Genomic DNA, 18351 nt, shown 5'->3' with positions numbered 1-18351 from the left:
CTTATTTCCTTCTCAGAAAGAAGAGATTATAGCTATGCTTCTTATATAATCGGTTCAGGACTATCAAAGAAAAACAAAAGTGACTCTCATCCTCCTTGCCCACTCTCTCTGACCCCTATGAAATGCCAAATTTCTCTGTCTTGCTTCTCACGGAGATGGATATTTAGATAATGACAGCAAAGCTATTTAAAATGCAGAAGAACTCATTCCTTGGTTTATTTCATCCATTCCTTGGTTTATTTCAATCCATTTTCCATTATAATGCTTATGGACTTGGATTTCCACCCCCACTCTCATTTTGCTTATCCTTTTGACTTGAGGAAAAAAAATTTTTTTTTCCTTTTTTTCTTTCTTTTTTAAGATTTTTTTCCTAAAGACAGATGGCGGCAACACTGTTCTCTCTATATAAAGAAGGAAACAGCTGGTAAGGTGCAAGGCGAGACTAGACCAGCAGTGCATGTCTGTTTCCAGTGTTGCAAAATCTCCCTTGGTTTTTCAGAGGAGTTGGTACATAAACTAAGCATACAGTTATCCCCCCCTAACTGTAACAGGAAAAAAAAATATCACAAATAAACTAAATTTATGGCATAGTATAGATTCAGTACCTTTCCATCCTGGCTTGCATATTTAAATCCAGACTTGACTTCAGAAATATTTATTGCAGTCTAATAACTATAAAATACTAAGAGGAAATAAAATCAATGTTGGCCCAAATCTTAAAATGCAAACCACACACATGCGCCCTGTAAAATATGGTGGAATTCTGCTTACTCAGTAGATTCAGCTCTAGGAATCAAACAAAACTGTGAACAGCAGGAAATTAAAAAATCTGTTTAATAGATGCCTGCAAATTGTTATTTTCATAAGATCAAGGCATTTTTTATTCTCTTCGGGTAAAAAGAATTCTCACTATTGATATATATCTGACTTGGACAGGTGAAAGGTGGTTGGTTGGTTGTTTTATTCTTTCGTTGCAGTGTTTTTAGTCAAATGTCTCCAGGCTGCTAAAAGTACACATATGAACTACAGGAATCAAGTGAAAGGCTTTGGGAAAAAACCAAGACATATCCATGATGTATTTTAAGTCTGGCTTCATTTACTAAAGAATGCTGTATTTTAAGGAATTATTGAACCCTATGAGAATGCAAAGCATACACTGAGCAAGAAGCATGTGTCTCCTGGCAGTTTACACCTGTAGCCTGTCACGCTCACACACCGTTGCAACAGTTAGATGCTACAAGGTTTCCACTTTTTTACAAGAGGGCTTTACCTTTATTAAGAACTAGACAGAGGTACAATGAGAGCCGAGACTGAGAAAGGAAAAAAAAAAAAAAAAACAGAATTGTATGGAAAATTGATGTTTCAAAACAGATCTTGTCTTTATTTAGAATGAGGGTGATTTTTTCCGAGACTGAGAAAGGAAAAAAAAAAAAAAAACAGAATTGTATGGAAAATTGATGTTTCAAAACAGATCTTGTCTTTATTTAGAATGAGGGTGATTTTTTTTTTTTATAATCCTTTAAAAAGTGGACAAAGCTTTATGTTATGGTTGCTCTAGAGCCATGGAATCTCTGTGGCTTTGGTCTCTGGCTCTAACGCATCCCTTGGCGATGACGCTGGGAGCTATGGTCAGGTTCCTGGATGTGTGGGAGAGGCGGCTCCCTGCGAACCTACCCCAGGGGTGTCTCGGGAGCTGGCGGGGAGGGGAAGGAGCTTAGAGAAAGCTGCCGGGGCAGTACTAAGTTGATCATGCTCTGCAGAACTTCCATTGCTGTTGACCTAGCAAATCTAATGAACAAATGTGTTTATGCCCCTGTTCACAACCAGCTCTAGGTATGCAACGATACCGCTTTAGTTGCCTGTTTGGTCACTTAAGTAAGATTTTTGCTGTTTCTGAACCCTTGTGGATTTTGACTGAAGCTTATGTGTCTTACCTGTTTTGAGGTTTATCTGTGCTGCTTGGTGTTAGGAAGCAGCACGCTGTTTCCCTACTGTGTTCTCCACTTCTTATTCATTTCTAGGCTTTCAAGATTATCCCACTGCCTTCCTAAACTTTAGAAATTCAGAGACCCTCATGCCATGCAGCGGACATGAGTCAAAGGCTGTATTTTAACCAGAGGTGCTTAGTTCCTTCAAGATTTACTTCTTTATGTAATGATGGGTGTCAGATACCAAAAATGCTATAGTTTAGACTTACTTGTTGATGATCAACGTTACCATGTAATTAAGACCCAGGTAAGAATTCTTAAGCAAAAATATCTTTTCACAATGGAAATTAATTATTACTTTTAATGATGTGCATGTTTGAGGCGTGTTGGGAATTTTTACCTCAGTAGTAAGAGATAACCCTGTGTCAGTATATACGTAACAGAGATGTAAAAGGCCTGAATTCAAGTCTCTCAACACAATTAGAAATCAAAACAATTGCTATGATACACTGCAAAACTAGACAAGCTAATGCAGAGAAGCATTCCCTACACTTTTAATTGCTCCTTATCCTGTCTCAGTAAGTGAGGTAATTGATGTTTTACTCTCAGAATTGATCTCGGTGTCTCAGGTAGTTAGCAGACTAGAATGGCTCCTACATCATAACACTAAAAATCAATTCCTCTCATAAACTAATCCCAGGCTTGAAAACTTGCTAAACCCAAAGACTACCTAGCTTAAAAATAATGAGTTTGTTTGGATCTTGAGTCCACTGGACTAGATGGTGATTAATCTGATTTAACCATACAGAATGTGATGACTCTGGTCCTGCTCTTTTAAATTCTGCTGTTCTCATTTCCCCACAGGGTCACATACATCAGAGCTTTGAGGAATTCCACATTATTTCTGTGTGGTACTTAGCGTATTCCTGCTTGAACCAAAGTAATTCTTTAGTATCAGAGCTGGCTGGCTGGCTGGCTGGCTGGCTAATCAGAGCTTAGCGTATTCCTGCTTGAACCAAAGTAATTCTTTAGTATCAGAGCTGGCTGGCTAAAAACGGAGTGATTTTCAGTTGGAACAACTTGACCCAACGTTTCTTTGGTAACACGCATCCTCTTGCAGTTGTGGAACTTACCTCGGGGCTTTGGTTTTGCTTTGCTTCTTGGCGATATATGCAAATAGCATTTCTGGAAATAGAACGGAGGAAAAAAGAGAAACTGCAGGCTAAAATGACTTTGAGTAATTTTGCATATTTATCTCATTGCAAAATTTAGTAAAGTAAGTTCTACAAAATCCGTTCAGGTGCAAAAGCAGCAAAGAATTATCACAAACATTGGAAACAAAGTGAATGAAGCATCATGGGTTAAATGACAACTTGCTTGGAGCTATGACTCCGCTGTACTGCATACACGGGCTGCACCACCGCACTGTGAGCATTGCTCGCATGCAAACGAGGGTGAAACGTACCCTTTCAATTGTGCGTGCTAATTATTATATTAAGCATGTATATTATTATGTGATGTTGAAATTAGTTATTAATATAGTTATTTGTTTTACACTGTACTGCAATGAAAACATATAGATACACATATAGGTAGGAGAGATGCTTGCCTGCCTCTCTCTGTCTCCATTGCATATAGAGCTATAGATAGATATCTGCAAGAAAACTCATAGATGGAACTCTTTGTCCTCAGTGACTTTCAATCTGGGTTAAGATATGGCAGGAAAGTGAAGATATGTATAGCTATATGAAGAAGAAAAGAGGTTATATTTATTGTAAAAAGAGATGATATTTAGATCTTTCGTGTATATATATTAAAAAATTTCTGTCTTCTAAACTGACAGGGTTTCAGGTCACAGTTTACCTCATCTCAGGGTAGCTCATCACAAAGTTTTTTAGAGCTGTTGGGAGCAGCACTTCCATGCATAAGGATCATGTGCAACGCATCATTAAAATTATTTCAAAAGGTATAGATACAATAGAATTTTGAAGCTACAATTTCAAGCTTGTTATCATGGAGGTCATTGAAGAACGTGACATTTAGTTGGAAAAATGAGCATGGGTGTGCATACACGTGCACGTACGTACACAAGTCTAAATGTTTCCTTCTACTTTTCTATTTTTAGGACAGTAAGGCCATTGCTGTGGTCTCATTAAAAGGTGAAAGAAAATGTTTAACTTTGTCAGGTGCACCCGATTTTTGCCAATGATTGTTCATTTTCTACAAACAGAAAAGCCAAGAACATTTTAAATGAGACTTACTTGTTCAAGGCAACCTTACCACTTCTGAGTGAGAAAAATATACTGCCCTAATGGATGCTCTTATATGACAATCTCTAAATGTCTTTCACTACTAAGCGTCAAGGTTTCTTTAGGAAAGCTTTAGAAATTCTTGGGAGAAACGTTTTGTTGCAGCAAGCTGTAGCACTGCCACTAAAGATATATTGCTAATTAAAGTTTATTGACAGTCTTTGTAATGCATTCTTAGAACAAGTAAAAGCACCGAGTAGTTATTGAATGCGAGGCACTGCATCTTCTATAGTTAGTTAAGCTGTTTAGGAGAGGAGATTAAGGTACTATGCCCTTCCCTTCTCTATGTAGTTATTGGATTTGAATATTGGGCAGAATAAAACGCTTTCCCCTCAGGATACCAACACTGCAAAGAATCTAAGAAACTTTAGGTTTGTCCCTCTCTTTTTCATTTGCTACCTGTGGAGAAATAGGGAGGTAAGTTAAAGACTTCCAAGGCCTGAAAGGTACATTTCCCCATATATTGGGGAATGTATGAAAGGAATTTTGGCTATTCAGAAACAATTCTTTCAAGGGACCGTTCCTAAGTTGAGCAAGGGTATTCAGAATTACTTTAGCTGTGTGTGAATATAGATACAGAATTTGCAAGTGATAGCTCTGCAGAGTTCCTGTTGTGGGGCCCTTCCCATCACTAACAGACTTGCACGCAATTAGCCATATTCAGCTGTGGCACAACATGACTCTGAGAGCAATAGCGTCCGTGTTTCTAATGTATCAGGCTGTGTGGTCCATGCTGGTGGGATGGGAAGCCCCTGAAGCGTTGCTCTCCTCCGCTGCCAGATGGGGTTCCTGGTTTGGTGTGTTATAGTTGAGCCCAACCCAGAGAGCAGACCCAGGGCTCCTCTGAAGCGCCGTGGCTGCTGTGCTGTGTAACACCGTGCACTGCCCAACAGTGACAGGGGCAACAGGGGGTGGCTGACATGGGAAATGGGTGCAGGCTCTGCCAGGGTGCCGTTTCTGCAGAGAAGCAGGCAGGCAATGATCACAAATTGCAGAGCACACCTCAAAGACAGAAATTTGGGACCCCTAAAAAAATTCCTAGAAAAATCTTGAGCAGTGTAAACCACAAGTGGATTCTAGTGATTAATTTGCATCTTCCATTTATGTCCTTTCAATTCTCTCCCAAGAGCAAAAGATGTTGCACATGTATGTTTCATAAAAAATGAAGTCATCCACCAGAATTTCAAGCTTTAGGTAGAGTGATACATGAAAATACTATCATTTTTAATGAATTTACTTCATGGTGTTCACTTTTTTAAAATAAAATTTTACTGAGAAGAATATCTATTTAAAGTACATATAATTGTATAGGCATGGATTACTTATTAGTAAGAAGGTTTAAAATTTGCACGCGAATCCTGCTTATTGCCAGAAGTTCTTACCTGTTTGAAAAACAAAACCCAAAACAAAACTAAAAAAAAGGAAAAGGAAAAAAGAAAAAGAATACCAATAGCTTGACCAGCCAACTAAATTAAACTATAGCATGATATTGTTAATTAACTCACTTTAAAACAGTTGTAGACTTCAAATTGTTAATATTAAAAACTCTAAGGATTTCCTGTTTTATCTGCGGATGAATAAAGTAAGTTTTCCCAATTAAATTTACTGAGGATTTATTAGATTAATACTGCAGAATGACGTTTTAGTATCTTTTTGATCCCTTCATATAAATCAAACTCTCTTATATACATACACACACTATTTCACTTTATAACACTCTAAAGAGTAATTTTTTAATTAGAAAACAAGTAATTCTGAGGAAGGGGACAAATCAAAGTTTGGATATCCATCAGTTCATTGGCTTCTTGCTGACCTGGCAATATCTTGTTTCCCAGGCTAATTCCTTCTCTAATGGCCTCTTCAGCCAATACTGTGGACCTGCCACATAAAAGCTGTGGTTTGGGTTTTTTTGTAATTTGTCAAGCATCAGTGACTGAATGAACTTGACTTTATTTTTATCAGCACACAAGCACAGCAAGTAGCCTTCCAGATATTTATTGATAAGACGCGGGCAGTGTCTATAGTAGCAATTTGTAACATAACTAGCTTTGGTAATTGTCTGAAAATCCCTGCCTGTCGCCAGTGATATCCTTATTGTCAATCTTGTATCCTCTCCTTTTCCTTGTAGTGTCTTTCTGAGTTGTTACTTGCAGGTAGTATAACTGGTACCATAACAGACTAGTATTAATTTTCTGTTCAAAATTTAAGAACCCATTCTATGCAAAATGAAGTTTGTACTTAAACCCTGTCTTAATTTTATTATATATTCTTGGTCCATAGTTTCTAGTTATTGTCTCTGTCAGTTATCTCTACTTCAAAAAATCGCCTATGCAGTGTATCAGATTTTTTGCTTTCATGGAAGCTTGTGGTGCTGCAGCAAAGCCTTAGAACTCATTTCAAAAGTTGTTGGTGGTATGTGATACTCAGATAATTAATTAATATATCTGATTTCTTCATTCTATATTTACACTAGCTTCAGACCATCACTTAGTTGGTATTCATGTGATAATCTGCATTCTTTTTTTTTCTGGATAGAGACTTCGAGGAAAGAGACTTAACATCCAATTCCCAAAAGTTACTAGTTTTTACTAGAGTAAATTCTTGTAACAACAACATGCTTATGAGACAATTATTTATGCTGCAGTAAACAGTGTAATACGCCGGGCTTGGTCTGGCGGTGTTTGAATTCTAAGATAACATACTTTTAATTTTATATCGGCTGTTGCTTTAACATTGCAGTATTTTTAATTACATTTTTCATAGTGTCCATTTATTCTTTTTAGTACAGTGTCTTTGCCTTCTGATTATTCCTTATAATACTTACTGTGTTATGCAGGGAAATTAAATAAAATGCACTATAGCTTGTCTTTTATGTATAAAAGGAGTTTATATTTGAATACTAATGCAGATAAAATTGCTCATGGGATTGTTCCATGCAGAATTTTACAACAAGCAGAACAAGCATGCAGAATTTAATTTTGAGGCTTTACTGCACAAGTGTTTTTCTAGAATGGTATTTGCAAAAAATGTTTTCTGAGAGGCCTTTTTTCCTAGTTTATATTAAAGTATATGGCAAAGTAGTTTCCAAGATAAATGCACCGGTGCCTTAATGTTTAAGGGTTAGTCACATAGTGTAGATATAATAAATAAACAGACACCTATTTTTGTCTTCAAGGTACTTTTCCCAAAAGCGTACCAGAGACCCACCGTTCCTGAACTTTCTGTGGAAAAACAGGGAAGTACTTATGTAGTAGGAGATGATGTGGGAGAAGGGAAGAAGCTGCGGCGCTGGCTGCTGTTAGGCCACTGTGCAGGCCTTTTACTTAAAGGGGTGTCAGAAAAGGAAGAGCTTTCAGGCTTTGCTGCAGCACCACAAGCTTCCATGAATACGTTCGGGGAACCAAAGGCAAAGTCAGTGATATGGGTATTCTTTGAGACCTGCAGCACTCTTTGGGTGTATAACTAATGTTACTTAAAACAAAATCTAAACCCCACAATATCCACCCCACCCTGAGCCCCCAAAACCTTTATTTGCCAGGTAAGAGTGTTGGTCGAGCAGTAGAGATAATCTGGCTGAAGAAGCATACCTTAGCCTAGAGCCAAGAAAAGGTGAAAATTGGACTTTGGGGTTTCTCAATTGACTAAAGGAGCCATTTTACACAGGGAAGTAATTGCCTACAAACTGTTTTATCAATTTATATTTTTTTACAGTGTTTCTGGGGTTTTTTTTTTTGAGATTTGCTCCTTTTTTGTCTCAATAAAATTACCCTGTTTGGAGTATTTTGCTACTTTGAGGATAAGAAGACAAGGAGAGGGAGAAATGCCTATAAAACCATAGATTATTTTTTATGGAAGATGAGATGGTCCCCATTTGCATTTACAGCTTTACAAGGATTGTAGCACTAGGCTCTTTTTCTTTTTTTTTTTTGATGGAAATGCTTAATCTGAGCTCAATGGGCCATAATAATTGCCTGTTTCTTCCAGTAGAAATAAACCCACTTGTATGTGACACTTGAAACCTTAACTCTGCTTAGTATTATGCACAGAATTGTAGACAGTTCTTCACCCAAAGATATTTATGACAGCAGCACTAGTCGATATACAATACCAAGCCAAGGGCATTTGAGAATAAATCAGTCCCTCTAGCTACTGCTATAGCACAATAACTTATGATTGTAATAAAACCCCATGAAATTAAAATTCAGTGCATGCAAACACACATACCTAGCCAAGAGGAACCCAAAGCTCTCTGTTCTGGAAAAATTTGTGTATGCATAGACATACAAACTCTGTACATCTTTATGTTAGTAAAACAATAGCCTATAGGCTTTCAGCACTGTATCTCATTATATTCTTTTCAACATTTGGAAGCTTTCTAGAGTTGTATGTAGAGAAAAATGTGAGCAGCTCATAGAAGAAGAGGATGGTCCCAGTTACTCCTTGAGGAAGAAATGTTCTTGATTTTCAGTTTGAAAGCCTCTTGGTGGTGCTCTAAGTTGCTAGCAAACACTCTCAAAACCCCATTTCCAGTTCAAATCATCCTATATGTTTATGCAGTTACTGGTACTTTTTAACGAGTCTTCTGTATTTGAGCACTTCAGGCTTATGAGCTCTTGGAATGTACATTGTTTCTTCATTTGTGCTTTGGATTTTCACACGAAGTACTGAGAAGTCACTTTAAATTAATACACAGCATTATTTATACATTTATTCACAAGCTTACACTCTCTCCACATATTAAGTAACTTGAAGCATCATTTCTTCTGAATTCTGTAGAGCAATGAGATAACGAAAACCACTATGTAATAAAATGATGGAAGGGAAGTGACTGTTTCCACATGAAATACACCAGAGAGCAGTGTATGGTCTCTCTCCTTGTGCAGCACAGCATTTTTGTGCAACATGGCAAGGAAAAACCCTAAGCATTTAATTTTTGAGAGAAGACAACTTTTACTGTCAGATGCGTATCTAATGAGAGAAAACACTGATAGATAGTATGAAATCATATGGACTGTCTCACTGTAGTGTGACTGTGATGGAGTAATCTATGCTTTTATTTCAGCTATTTAATCTACATATGAATGAGGAGAAATATGAGACCTTAATCAGATAAATAAGCAATTACTAATTGTGAAGTTACATTGCAGTAAAAGCACTGACTGATGGGTGCCAAGCCTTTCGTATCTGACTCTCATGTTCCACAGTTCATGTGTAGGTATTGACTGTAAACTATCCTTTCCTAATGAAAACAGGCATGTTGTTACACTTCAGGTAATTACATTTGCATTGTCCTTTTTGAGGTGGAAGAGGAAAGACAAAAATGTTGTAGGGCCTCTCCTAGAACTACTCGTTGAGTGGACATCTTAAGCTGCACAGAAAATCATGGATAGGTAATTCCAGTGTGACTGCTCACTGGAAACAGGATGGCATTATATACACTTTTTTTCAGATCATAGGTTAAGTTCACTTACCACAACTGTTGGTTTATGGTAAATATCTAGAACATAAAAGATTTTAGATGTTCACTGGTTATCTTTCAACCTCTGAGACTGTGCTTCATTTCAAATTACTTTCTCAATCCTGAAAGTATTTTGAATTTGTAAATGCAAAACAAATAGTTTAGGATATTGTAGTGGTTTTTCTCTTACGTTTTAAGCACAGTCTTTCTGTAAATAATGCTGCCACTATCATATTATTCTCTTTGTCCCGTCACTTAAACCCCTTCTTTAAAATGACACTTAGCAGTGTCATTTTAAACTTGGCAGCAAAAATACCTGACACCTACCCAGGTGGACTGTTGCAACTTGAGTAATAATGTTGCTCTCTCATTCTGTCCACTGATGGGTCCTATTTTCTGTTTGTGTATCAATTTCTTCCTAGGGCTTGGTTTCTGCTACATTTTTAAATGGTTTGTGGTGGGAACCACTGAACAAACTGTTATGCAGCTTCATAGTAATTGTAATAATTCTAAGTTTTGGATCAAACAGGCTGTGATGCCTATCTATTTATATGTATTTGTATGTTTGCATCTTATGTAATGGATTTTGAGGTGGTCTGAAAATGTCCAAATCTCTATCAGGGAAACATTCCCAAGCATGTGCAATGCTGTGCTAAGAAAGGTATAGTCTTAGCTAGTTCTATATTGTCTGGATTTGTGTATCCTTATGAAGAACGGATGACTGATAAATGCATTTAAAAGATCTTAAGTCTCCCACCTGCTAAAAACGGAACATACTTCCTCGTTCTATTTGCACTCATGAACTTGCCAGAGAATTACACCCACAGGTTGCACAGAGGGTCTTTTTTTGTTTAAAGTGATGGACTCTGACAGCATGAGTGTCTTATAAGACTGTTGTCTTATGAAAAGACCTGTAGTCTTGAACTGTTGTTCAAAATCTTTAAAAAATTTTCCTTAATGAAATCCTTTAAAGAGAATCAATATTTTAGGCATTCTTCCGCTAAACTCTTGTATGTGAGAGCTTGACATAATGACACTTAACATATTGACCAGGTTCTCCATGCAGTCTTGAACTAAAGGAAATAAATAGTTCATTTTATACGGTTCAATCCAGAGACATAACAGAGTAAATTTAGGATTGAGAAGCACTGTATTTAAAACTGCAGGGTATGCACAAGATCTAAGGTCTCTTGATCATTAATTAAATATGTTATTGCTTTCAGATTTTCTTATTTATCTTTACAGGTATACATATTGTAAATGCATTATTTATGTTTTTCCTTAAGTGCTTGGTACTGCCAGGATGTTTCTCTTAAACTGGCACAGATAGCAAAAAAGACAAAATGAGAGAGCAAATTTGGCACTGGTTAGCTGCATGGAAAGCCACTTGTGCCCAAATGAGCCTTTCCCAGATGTATTTTAGTAAACTTGAACTGATAAATAGAGACAGACAGACAGATGGCATCATTGTTTAAATTATAATTTTTTTTTTTTCATTAAGGTAAGTCCTGTTTGTTTCATTTTTTTCTTTTAATCTCATCCTAATAATGCATTATCACTGAGCCTTGCTGCATGTGTTCTAGAAAGCTTCTCCTATGAAGGGTGATGAGGGAGCTCTCTGCATGGAAGCTCACTCTCTGAGGGAAGCTATCACTGAAATGGATTTGGTTGCTGTAGCTCAAACATACAGTTTGGAATCAATCACTTGCTGAACTTTGAACAAAGGAAATGGCTGCCATTGGTGTGTCCTGCACATTGCCCCTGTTGTTTTTCTCCATTTCTTTTAGTAAGCAGAACACCATGGATGTAGTGGCAGATTGAGTCAAAATATATTTTAAAATACAACTCTCATTGATATGAAACCTGTTTGTTTTTAAAATAAATGTTGTTCTATTTGTTTTGCTGCCAGATGGGTGTAGCGGTTGGATGCTAAGACACAGTCGCCCTCTCCTGACTTGTACATCTTTGTTCTTACTCACTCTTTGCCTCCTGATTGTATTCTCCCACGCTTCGTAATACTTCTTTTCAATATTGAGTAACACTTCTTGTTCTGGTATCAGTGATGTTAGCTATTTGACCATTTCATGTTTAAAATGACAGTAGCAAAAAGCCAAAGTTTCCTCCCAGTGGAAAGAGGAAAACACATTCGTTTGAAGGGTGATGTTAAAGGCACAATCTGTATATATTTTTTCCCTATATCTAAACAGAAATAAAATAGTAAATATAAATTTCAGAAACTCTTCCCAAAAGTATTGTCTTTTTAATAACCCTTATATCCTGTTGATTTTTATGCTGAACATCTTTTCTACATGATCACATTTTTGGCTGCTTCTGAAGCCTTAAAATACATTGCTACTCTACTACTCCTGAAGTACTTAATACCTACAAAGGTTCCATTTCTGTGTTCTGCAGGTAAGTTATGAGCCCCTGTTGAAGGACTTGTTCTCTCTAGGCATCTGACTGGAGAAAACAGGCAAATTTGACAAGAGATTGAAAAGCAAGTTTGATAAAATAATGTTGAATTAAACAAAAAGCAACCACAATGTTCCAGCATTCTGTAACATGTGTGTTCTATTATGTTCTCCTTTTTGCCCTTTGTTTTCTTCAATTAATCACCACATTGTATGTTCAGTTTTCTTTTTTTTAATGGCTGAGGAGTACCTTGAGAAATACGGGAATTAATGGCAGAGGTTGGACATTTCTTCCAGAAAAAAAGCTGGTACATCTAGAACACAAATTATAGAATGTAAGACCGGCAGCCTTATCCAAAGAAGCTGACCAGTGAAATATCATAAAGACAAATCATTCCGAATGTTGGTCGATATGCAAAGTGGAGCTCATGTGCTGTTAGTTTGGCAAATAACTTTCTTCATTTCTTTGTGCACCCTTTTAACTGTGAAAAAACCATAGTGATATCTGTCCCGTGTTACAACTGCTCAAGACAAAACTGAGTAAGGAAATAGTGATGTGATGTTGGTACATTCATAGAATAGATCCTGCAGTCAGAGAGTGGGTAACTTTTGATGGCTATGATTTTAAACTGGTTTGTTTTCACATGTGTAAGACCATTGTCTAAACTACAGTTATTCACATTTCAACTGATATTTTTTTTTCTGAAAAATTGAGTTAAAATCTCTGGTGTGGAGGCTTACACAGAGAAAAACCTAAACAATAATATTAAAAAAACCTGAATGAATGAAAAAATCCAAACTCACTTCAAACTTGGTTTTTATATTATTTTTTTTTAACAACATGAGTAGATGCATCTAGAGCAGATCCAGATCTAAAATTAACTCTTGAGACTTATGTAAGTACACTTATAATGCACATTAATATAATCTTCAAGTAATTTATAAATGGTGTGAAGACATGAACTTTGAAGAACGAAATAATTAGTCTGCAAGAAATAGCCATTTTAGCTCTACTTAATTTATTCTTTAGGGGAAGACTGTAAATAGACCTATGCTTAATTTCTTTACCTTTTGTTCCCTGCTAGAGAACATTAAGAAACATATCAGAAGAGCATTTGTTGCTGTTAGATTTGTATTTTTGTACAGGGACTCTGTTGTAAAACTTCTGCTATATATATAGAAGGCTTAGCTTGTAACTTATTTATTAGGCCTCATTTTTCTGTGTTGAAAAATGGGCTGGCAGTTTTATTCTTTTGTAGGTAACCGTAACCTAACTGCCTGAGTAGCTCCCCTTTTCATCACTGCAAGAGAGTAAAAATGTCTCATACAAATGGGCATTGGTTCATGTTTTAACTTTTTGTAAGTGCAAAGTAGTGAAAAGGGTACTCTGAACCTCTGAAAATAAGAAAACATTTAATCAGATTTCTTTTTCATGTTTTGTGAATTGTGTTTGCCAGGTACACTAATTACAGAAATGGCAACGCTAATGATATTCACTAATAATTCTAGAAGCATTCTAAAGTACTTTGATTAAAAACAAAACAAAAATCAACCAGGCAAAAAACCCCCTCTCATTACAGGTTGGACAAATGAACATCTGAAGGCCTTCCTGAGCACCTGAGTAGAGCTTTTGAATTTGTGTTCAAGAGGCCCTGGTGGCAGGATTCAGTTAGAAACCAGGGAGGTAGAACGGGGTGTTTTGGTGCTGCTGTTAGGTTTCTTGAGCTCTTCCTAGAGGAGTCCCTTTCTTTTCAGCAGAGTGGTGGCTTCACAACTTGTGCTGCCGTTAACTGATGGCTCACCCCTGCTGTTACCTGGTAGTGAGGCCTTGCTTAGCAACCAGCTCTCACACTCTAGGAGTGTTTCTCATAAACCGGGCAGAACATAAAGACAGTAGTATGGAAAAAAACACGCACTGGAATCAATCTTCTTCAGATTTTTTTTTTTTATACCAGGAAGTTGTCATAGGAATAGTTTCATCACTTCTTGAAGCTTCTATATCTTTATTTCTAAAGTGTGCTGTGAATATATCTCATGGTATCTTAGTAGTGGGAAAATATTCAGAAATACAATGACTTGTGATAGAACAGAAAAAGGGGAAAGCTTCTTCCTGAACTGAACTGCCCATGATACCCTTAAAATCTCAAAAATGCTTCTGTACCTCAGACTTGTGATGGATTCTGGTGTTAGGTTCATTTTGACCTTTGTAAATTTAAAATAATGAGTGAGAAAATAATATTTTGCGGTAGTGATTCTATCTAGATCCACTATACAATATTGTGTTTAGACTCAAGGCTGTGTTTGCAATATTTATTTGGTAAGATACGTAAACCTAGGAGCTTTGTTGTGGCAAGAATGCCATGCTTTCAAAGTTGTTTGTTTTTTTTTTTCTTTTTTCCTCATGTAGAGTTCAAAGCAACAGATGAATTGTGAAAGAGAACAACTAAGGGTAAGTGCAATGATATGCAAGATGTTCTGTTTCTTTAAAACATAAGCAGAATCTAGTTTGTGCTATTGACAGATGGATTACTTCGTTTAAGAGGAATGTATTTAGTTCATTTTTTACTTGTTGGTAAATATTGTACGTATCTTGATATAAAACTGTTCCAGTAGATACAAGTTTTCCTTCCATAATTTAGTGAGATTTGGCAGTAAATACCTCTTCTCAGGAGCTCGCTTGACATTCAGGGTGCTCTTCCTATGCACCACGTGAAGATTTAGTAGTGGTAAAGGTCACTGTTTCTCAGACTGTCTCCACTACCAGATTGTTTCAAACAAGAAGACGCTATCCTTTGGATTTTTTTAGTATGTGTGCTTTCAGAACGTGAAGGAACTGGCAGAAAAGGTCCAAGTATTTTTGGGTGTATACTGGTTGTGTACAACTCCTCAGCCCAGGTTTCTGACCTTTATTTTGTTTTTCCCTTTTCCTATGTTAAAGTGACAGTGTTTTAAACTGGTTTTGGACCCTGCTGCTTTCAAATGTTACATATGCTACATATCTCTGCAGATGCTTTTTCATCACAAGTATTTCCTTGTTCAAGTGATTGATTGATTCTAGTATTTGTTTGGAAAGGCTTTAAGAGTTTTCATTAATGTGAAAAAAAAAAAAAAAAAAGCTTTTGAGTCATCTAAGTGTTGCTTAATAGACCTCCATTTATTGATACCACATGATGGGTATTTTCTTGAAATCCCATATGCAAGTAGAAAGGAAGAGGCAGGCCTGAAGGAAGTGTAACTTTTTACACAAACAAAAATATTATTGGAAGTAGAAAGAGCAGTATTTTTTTGCTTGCATATTACTAAGCGTCATTTTACACAAACAAAAATATTATTGGAAGTAGAAAGAGCAGTATTTTTTTGCTTGCATATTACATATTGCAGTGACTGTGTGACTTGCAAGTATAAAGAATACATTCTCATCTTAAAATAAACTGTGCAGTGTTCTTAAACATTCATCCATTCATTAGATTAACCTCATCGCCATATTTAGGTGCTTCAGCTGGTCTTCACCATAGTTGCAATAGGATTTTTGGTAAACAAGTTATGCAAGAATGATGCATCACATACTGCCCTTGATTCTTCTCTTGCTGATCTGTGACTGCATCTCTATTATATTGGAGCTGGAGTGACAAAGCTTTGTTTTATCAGTAGTAATGTCTCAACAGAGCAGCTGTCAAATTTAAAATATTGCTGTAGTACCCGAAGGACAATCTTTTGAAGAGGTAGCAGTGCCCCGAGAACAAAGAAAGTTTTCATTTGGTTTTATTGTTGTTATTAAGTTTTCTCCTTTAAATGAAGAAAAACATTGTTTTGAAATATAATGGGAGGAGAGCCCCAGCTCCTTCTTCAAGTAAATACGTGTGCTTTTTCTAAGTCATGGATAAAATGTGATGCGGTAAAAGTTTATATATCTTTCTGTTCCAGTATTACACATTTACATCTAACCATGAGCTCGGTGCTTTATGATGCCTTTGCGTTAAAATGTGACGTTTCATGACAACTTAGGAAAAAAAACAGGTCTCTAACCTACTAAGATTATGTGTATCTCCTTCCACTACTGCTGTGATGATCCTGTTACATTAAATACAGTTATGAGTGTAAACTCCGTTCCTGAGGCTGGGATGTGATGGAAGAAGTACACCACCCCACAGAGTTAGAGCTTTTTGATCCTCTAGTTATTCCTTGCTCTACAAGCAATGTTCTAAAGAAGCCTCAAAAGAAAGGCACAAGGCTTGTTTAAAGCATATTAGTGCCAAAAAAGAATTAGACATTGTGTGGCTATAGAAAGAAATATCCAAATTTTACTATAATCATTTATTCAAAAAAGATTTCTCACCTCTTACCTGTTTCATTGGCTTTTAAATTCTAAATGCAAAGCAGAGACCTTGCTCTCCTGGAATAAAGCATTTAGAGTAATGAAACTTTTATTCATACTGGAGCCTCTGGCCATTATACATTGTATTTACAATGAGTGATAATTCTAATAATTAAGCAAGTCTATATGTTAACCCTTTTCTGCTTAAGCTTTGAAAATGATAGTGACTGCAAGTTACTAACTTATTTGCCTTGCCAACCTGGTACAATTCCCAGCTAGACCTTAATGTCTATGCGTGAATTATTTAAATGAGAATTGATACAGTAGGCTATAGGAATTTTATCTGTTGCACAGCTGGTAGGTATTTTAATTTTTTTTCCATTTGGATTTATAGCACAAGTTAACTTTGGTAAATTTCCACCCAATTTAAAAAAAAAAAAAAAATACAAAGCATAAATTTCCACCCAATTTAAAAAAAAAAAAATACAAAGCTTTTATACCATTTTTTATGTTTGCCTTCTCTTGGAAATTATTTTAATTACCATGTGCTGCCTTGAATTTTTTTTTTTTCATATTTCTTTTTGCTTTCTAATCTGACTTCATTTAAATCAAGTTGTACTAAAAAACTAATGTGTCTTTGAAGGGGAATTGACCCATCAATATCGCTCTCTCCAGCTCTGTACACACACTGCTCTTTGTCAGTATTTCCTTTAAAGAAAATAATGATAATGTTTAGGGCTCCTCGTTCTGTTTTGTGTTCTCTGATCCTGATTTATAAATCCCTTCTTGGACAGATATACCCTATCCTCTTCTTCAGCTCTTTCCTACTACCACTTGCTGTTTTATGAGTCGCTGTGTGGAGCTTAATGTAATTGTCATTTCGATGCATTATAAATGACCTGTAAAGACACAAAACACAGCTTGCTCAAAATCATTTTAAAACACTTTTCTTCTCATGTTTGGGCCTGAAAAACTGACTTTGAAACGTGAATGATACAGGTCATTTAAGGCTGTGAAGAAAATCAGGATCCGAGCCCTAGGTAGAAATAAGCTGTAATACGTAAACCTATAAAAAAGTGCAGTAACAGCCTCAGAAGTCTGTCTGCTGCTTCCACTGAACCTTCCTTACTCTTCTGACTTTAACCTGGGATTCTATTTTTTTATCATAGCCTAAGGACATTTTTTAAACTGAAAGGCTAAGTTAAATCTTCCCGAGCTTTACGCAACCTTCCTTTCAACTAAGAAATTATTATTTTGCATTATCAACTCAACATAATTGTTTAAAGTGAACTTCTGTCTCTGTATTTACATGCATGAGTTTTGCTATCTAAAGCTAATGCTTTTGGTCCTTATGCAGCAGTACTTGATGAGCTCTCTCAGGTGGGCTTAGAGCAATTTTAAACTCTAATGTTAGGAGGCTTTATAAATGTTTCTGTGAATACCAATGAGGTCTAATGGTAAATGGTGTGATTAACTTCCTTGATCTGAAATTTTAAGTGACCTAGTTGTTGCTCTAATTAACAGCTTCTTTCACATTCATTTATTATCAACATGCATTCTGTGCAGTCAGAGTTCCTTTTCTGGTCTGAAATATGGGAAGGGCAGAGTCTTATTATCATCTTGTATTTAATATCAATGTATATTTTTTATAATACTCTAGTTTTCAAGGAGACAAAAGGAGGTTTTGCATTCAGTATAATTCTATTTATCTTGTCTTTTATAGGGTAAATGAATAAGCTGCAACATGCAGCCAAAAATATATTAAAGTTATGCCAGGTAGAGGAAAAACAAAAACAAATGCATTTCTGTCCAGCATAATTTTTAAGAAACCATAAACCTGCAATATTTAGCTTTGTGTCTTTGGTCATTGCATCAGTTCATCAGGTTGTAGGGTGCTGAGCTGTGTAGATAGTTTTTTGGGGATTTTGGG

At 36.3% G+C, this 18351-nt stretch overlaps 1 protein-coding gene across 28 annotated transcripts in view; it reads left to right on the top strand.

The window, feature by feature from the left end:
• RBFOX1 (RNA binding protein, fox-1 homolog (C. elegans) 1) overlaps positions 1–18351 on the top strand; it is a 1244625-nt gene that overhangs the window by 853464 nt on the left and 372810 nt on the right. For 21 of the 28 annotated variants that reach the window (XM_014936465.1, XM_014936483.1, XM_014936473.1 and 18 more), the window contains one exon: positions 14514–14555. The exons of the other annotated variants lie outside the window; for them this stretch is intronic. In XM_014936465.1, coding sequence (XP_014791951.1) covers positions 14514–14555 — 42 coding nt within the window. The remainder of the gene's footprint in view (positions 1–14513; positions 14556–18351) is intronic. 28 annotated transcript variants of the gene reach the window in all.

Source organism: Calidris pugnax, unplaced genomic scaffold, assembly GCF_001431845.1.
Source record: "Calidris pugnax isolate Ruff unplaced genomic scaffold, ASM143184v1 scaffold17, whole genome shotgun sequence".
Classification (NCBI taxonomy): Eukaryota; Metazoa; Chordata; class Aves; order Charadriiformes; family Scolopacidae; genus Calidris; species Calidris pugnax.
Note: the sequence above shows the minus strand (reverse complement) of the source record. Positions and strands in the feature narration are given on the sequence as shown.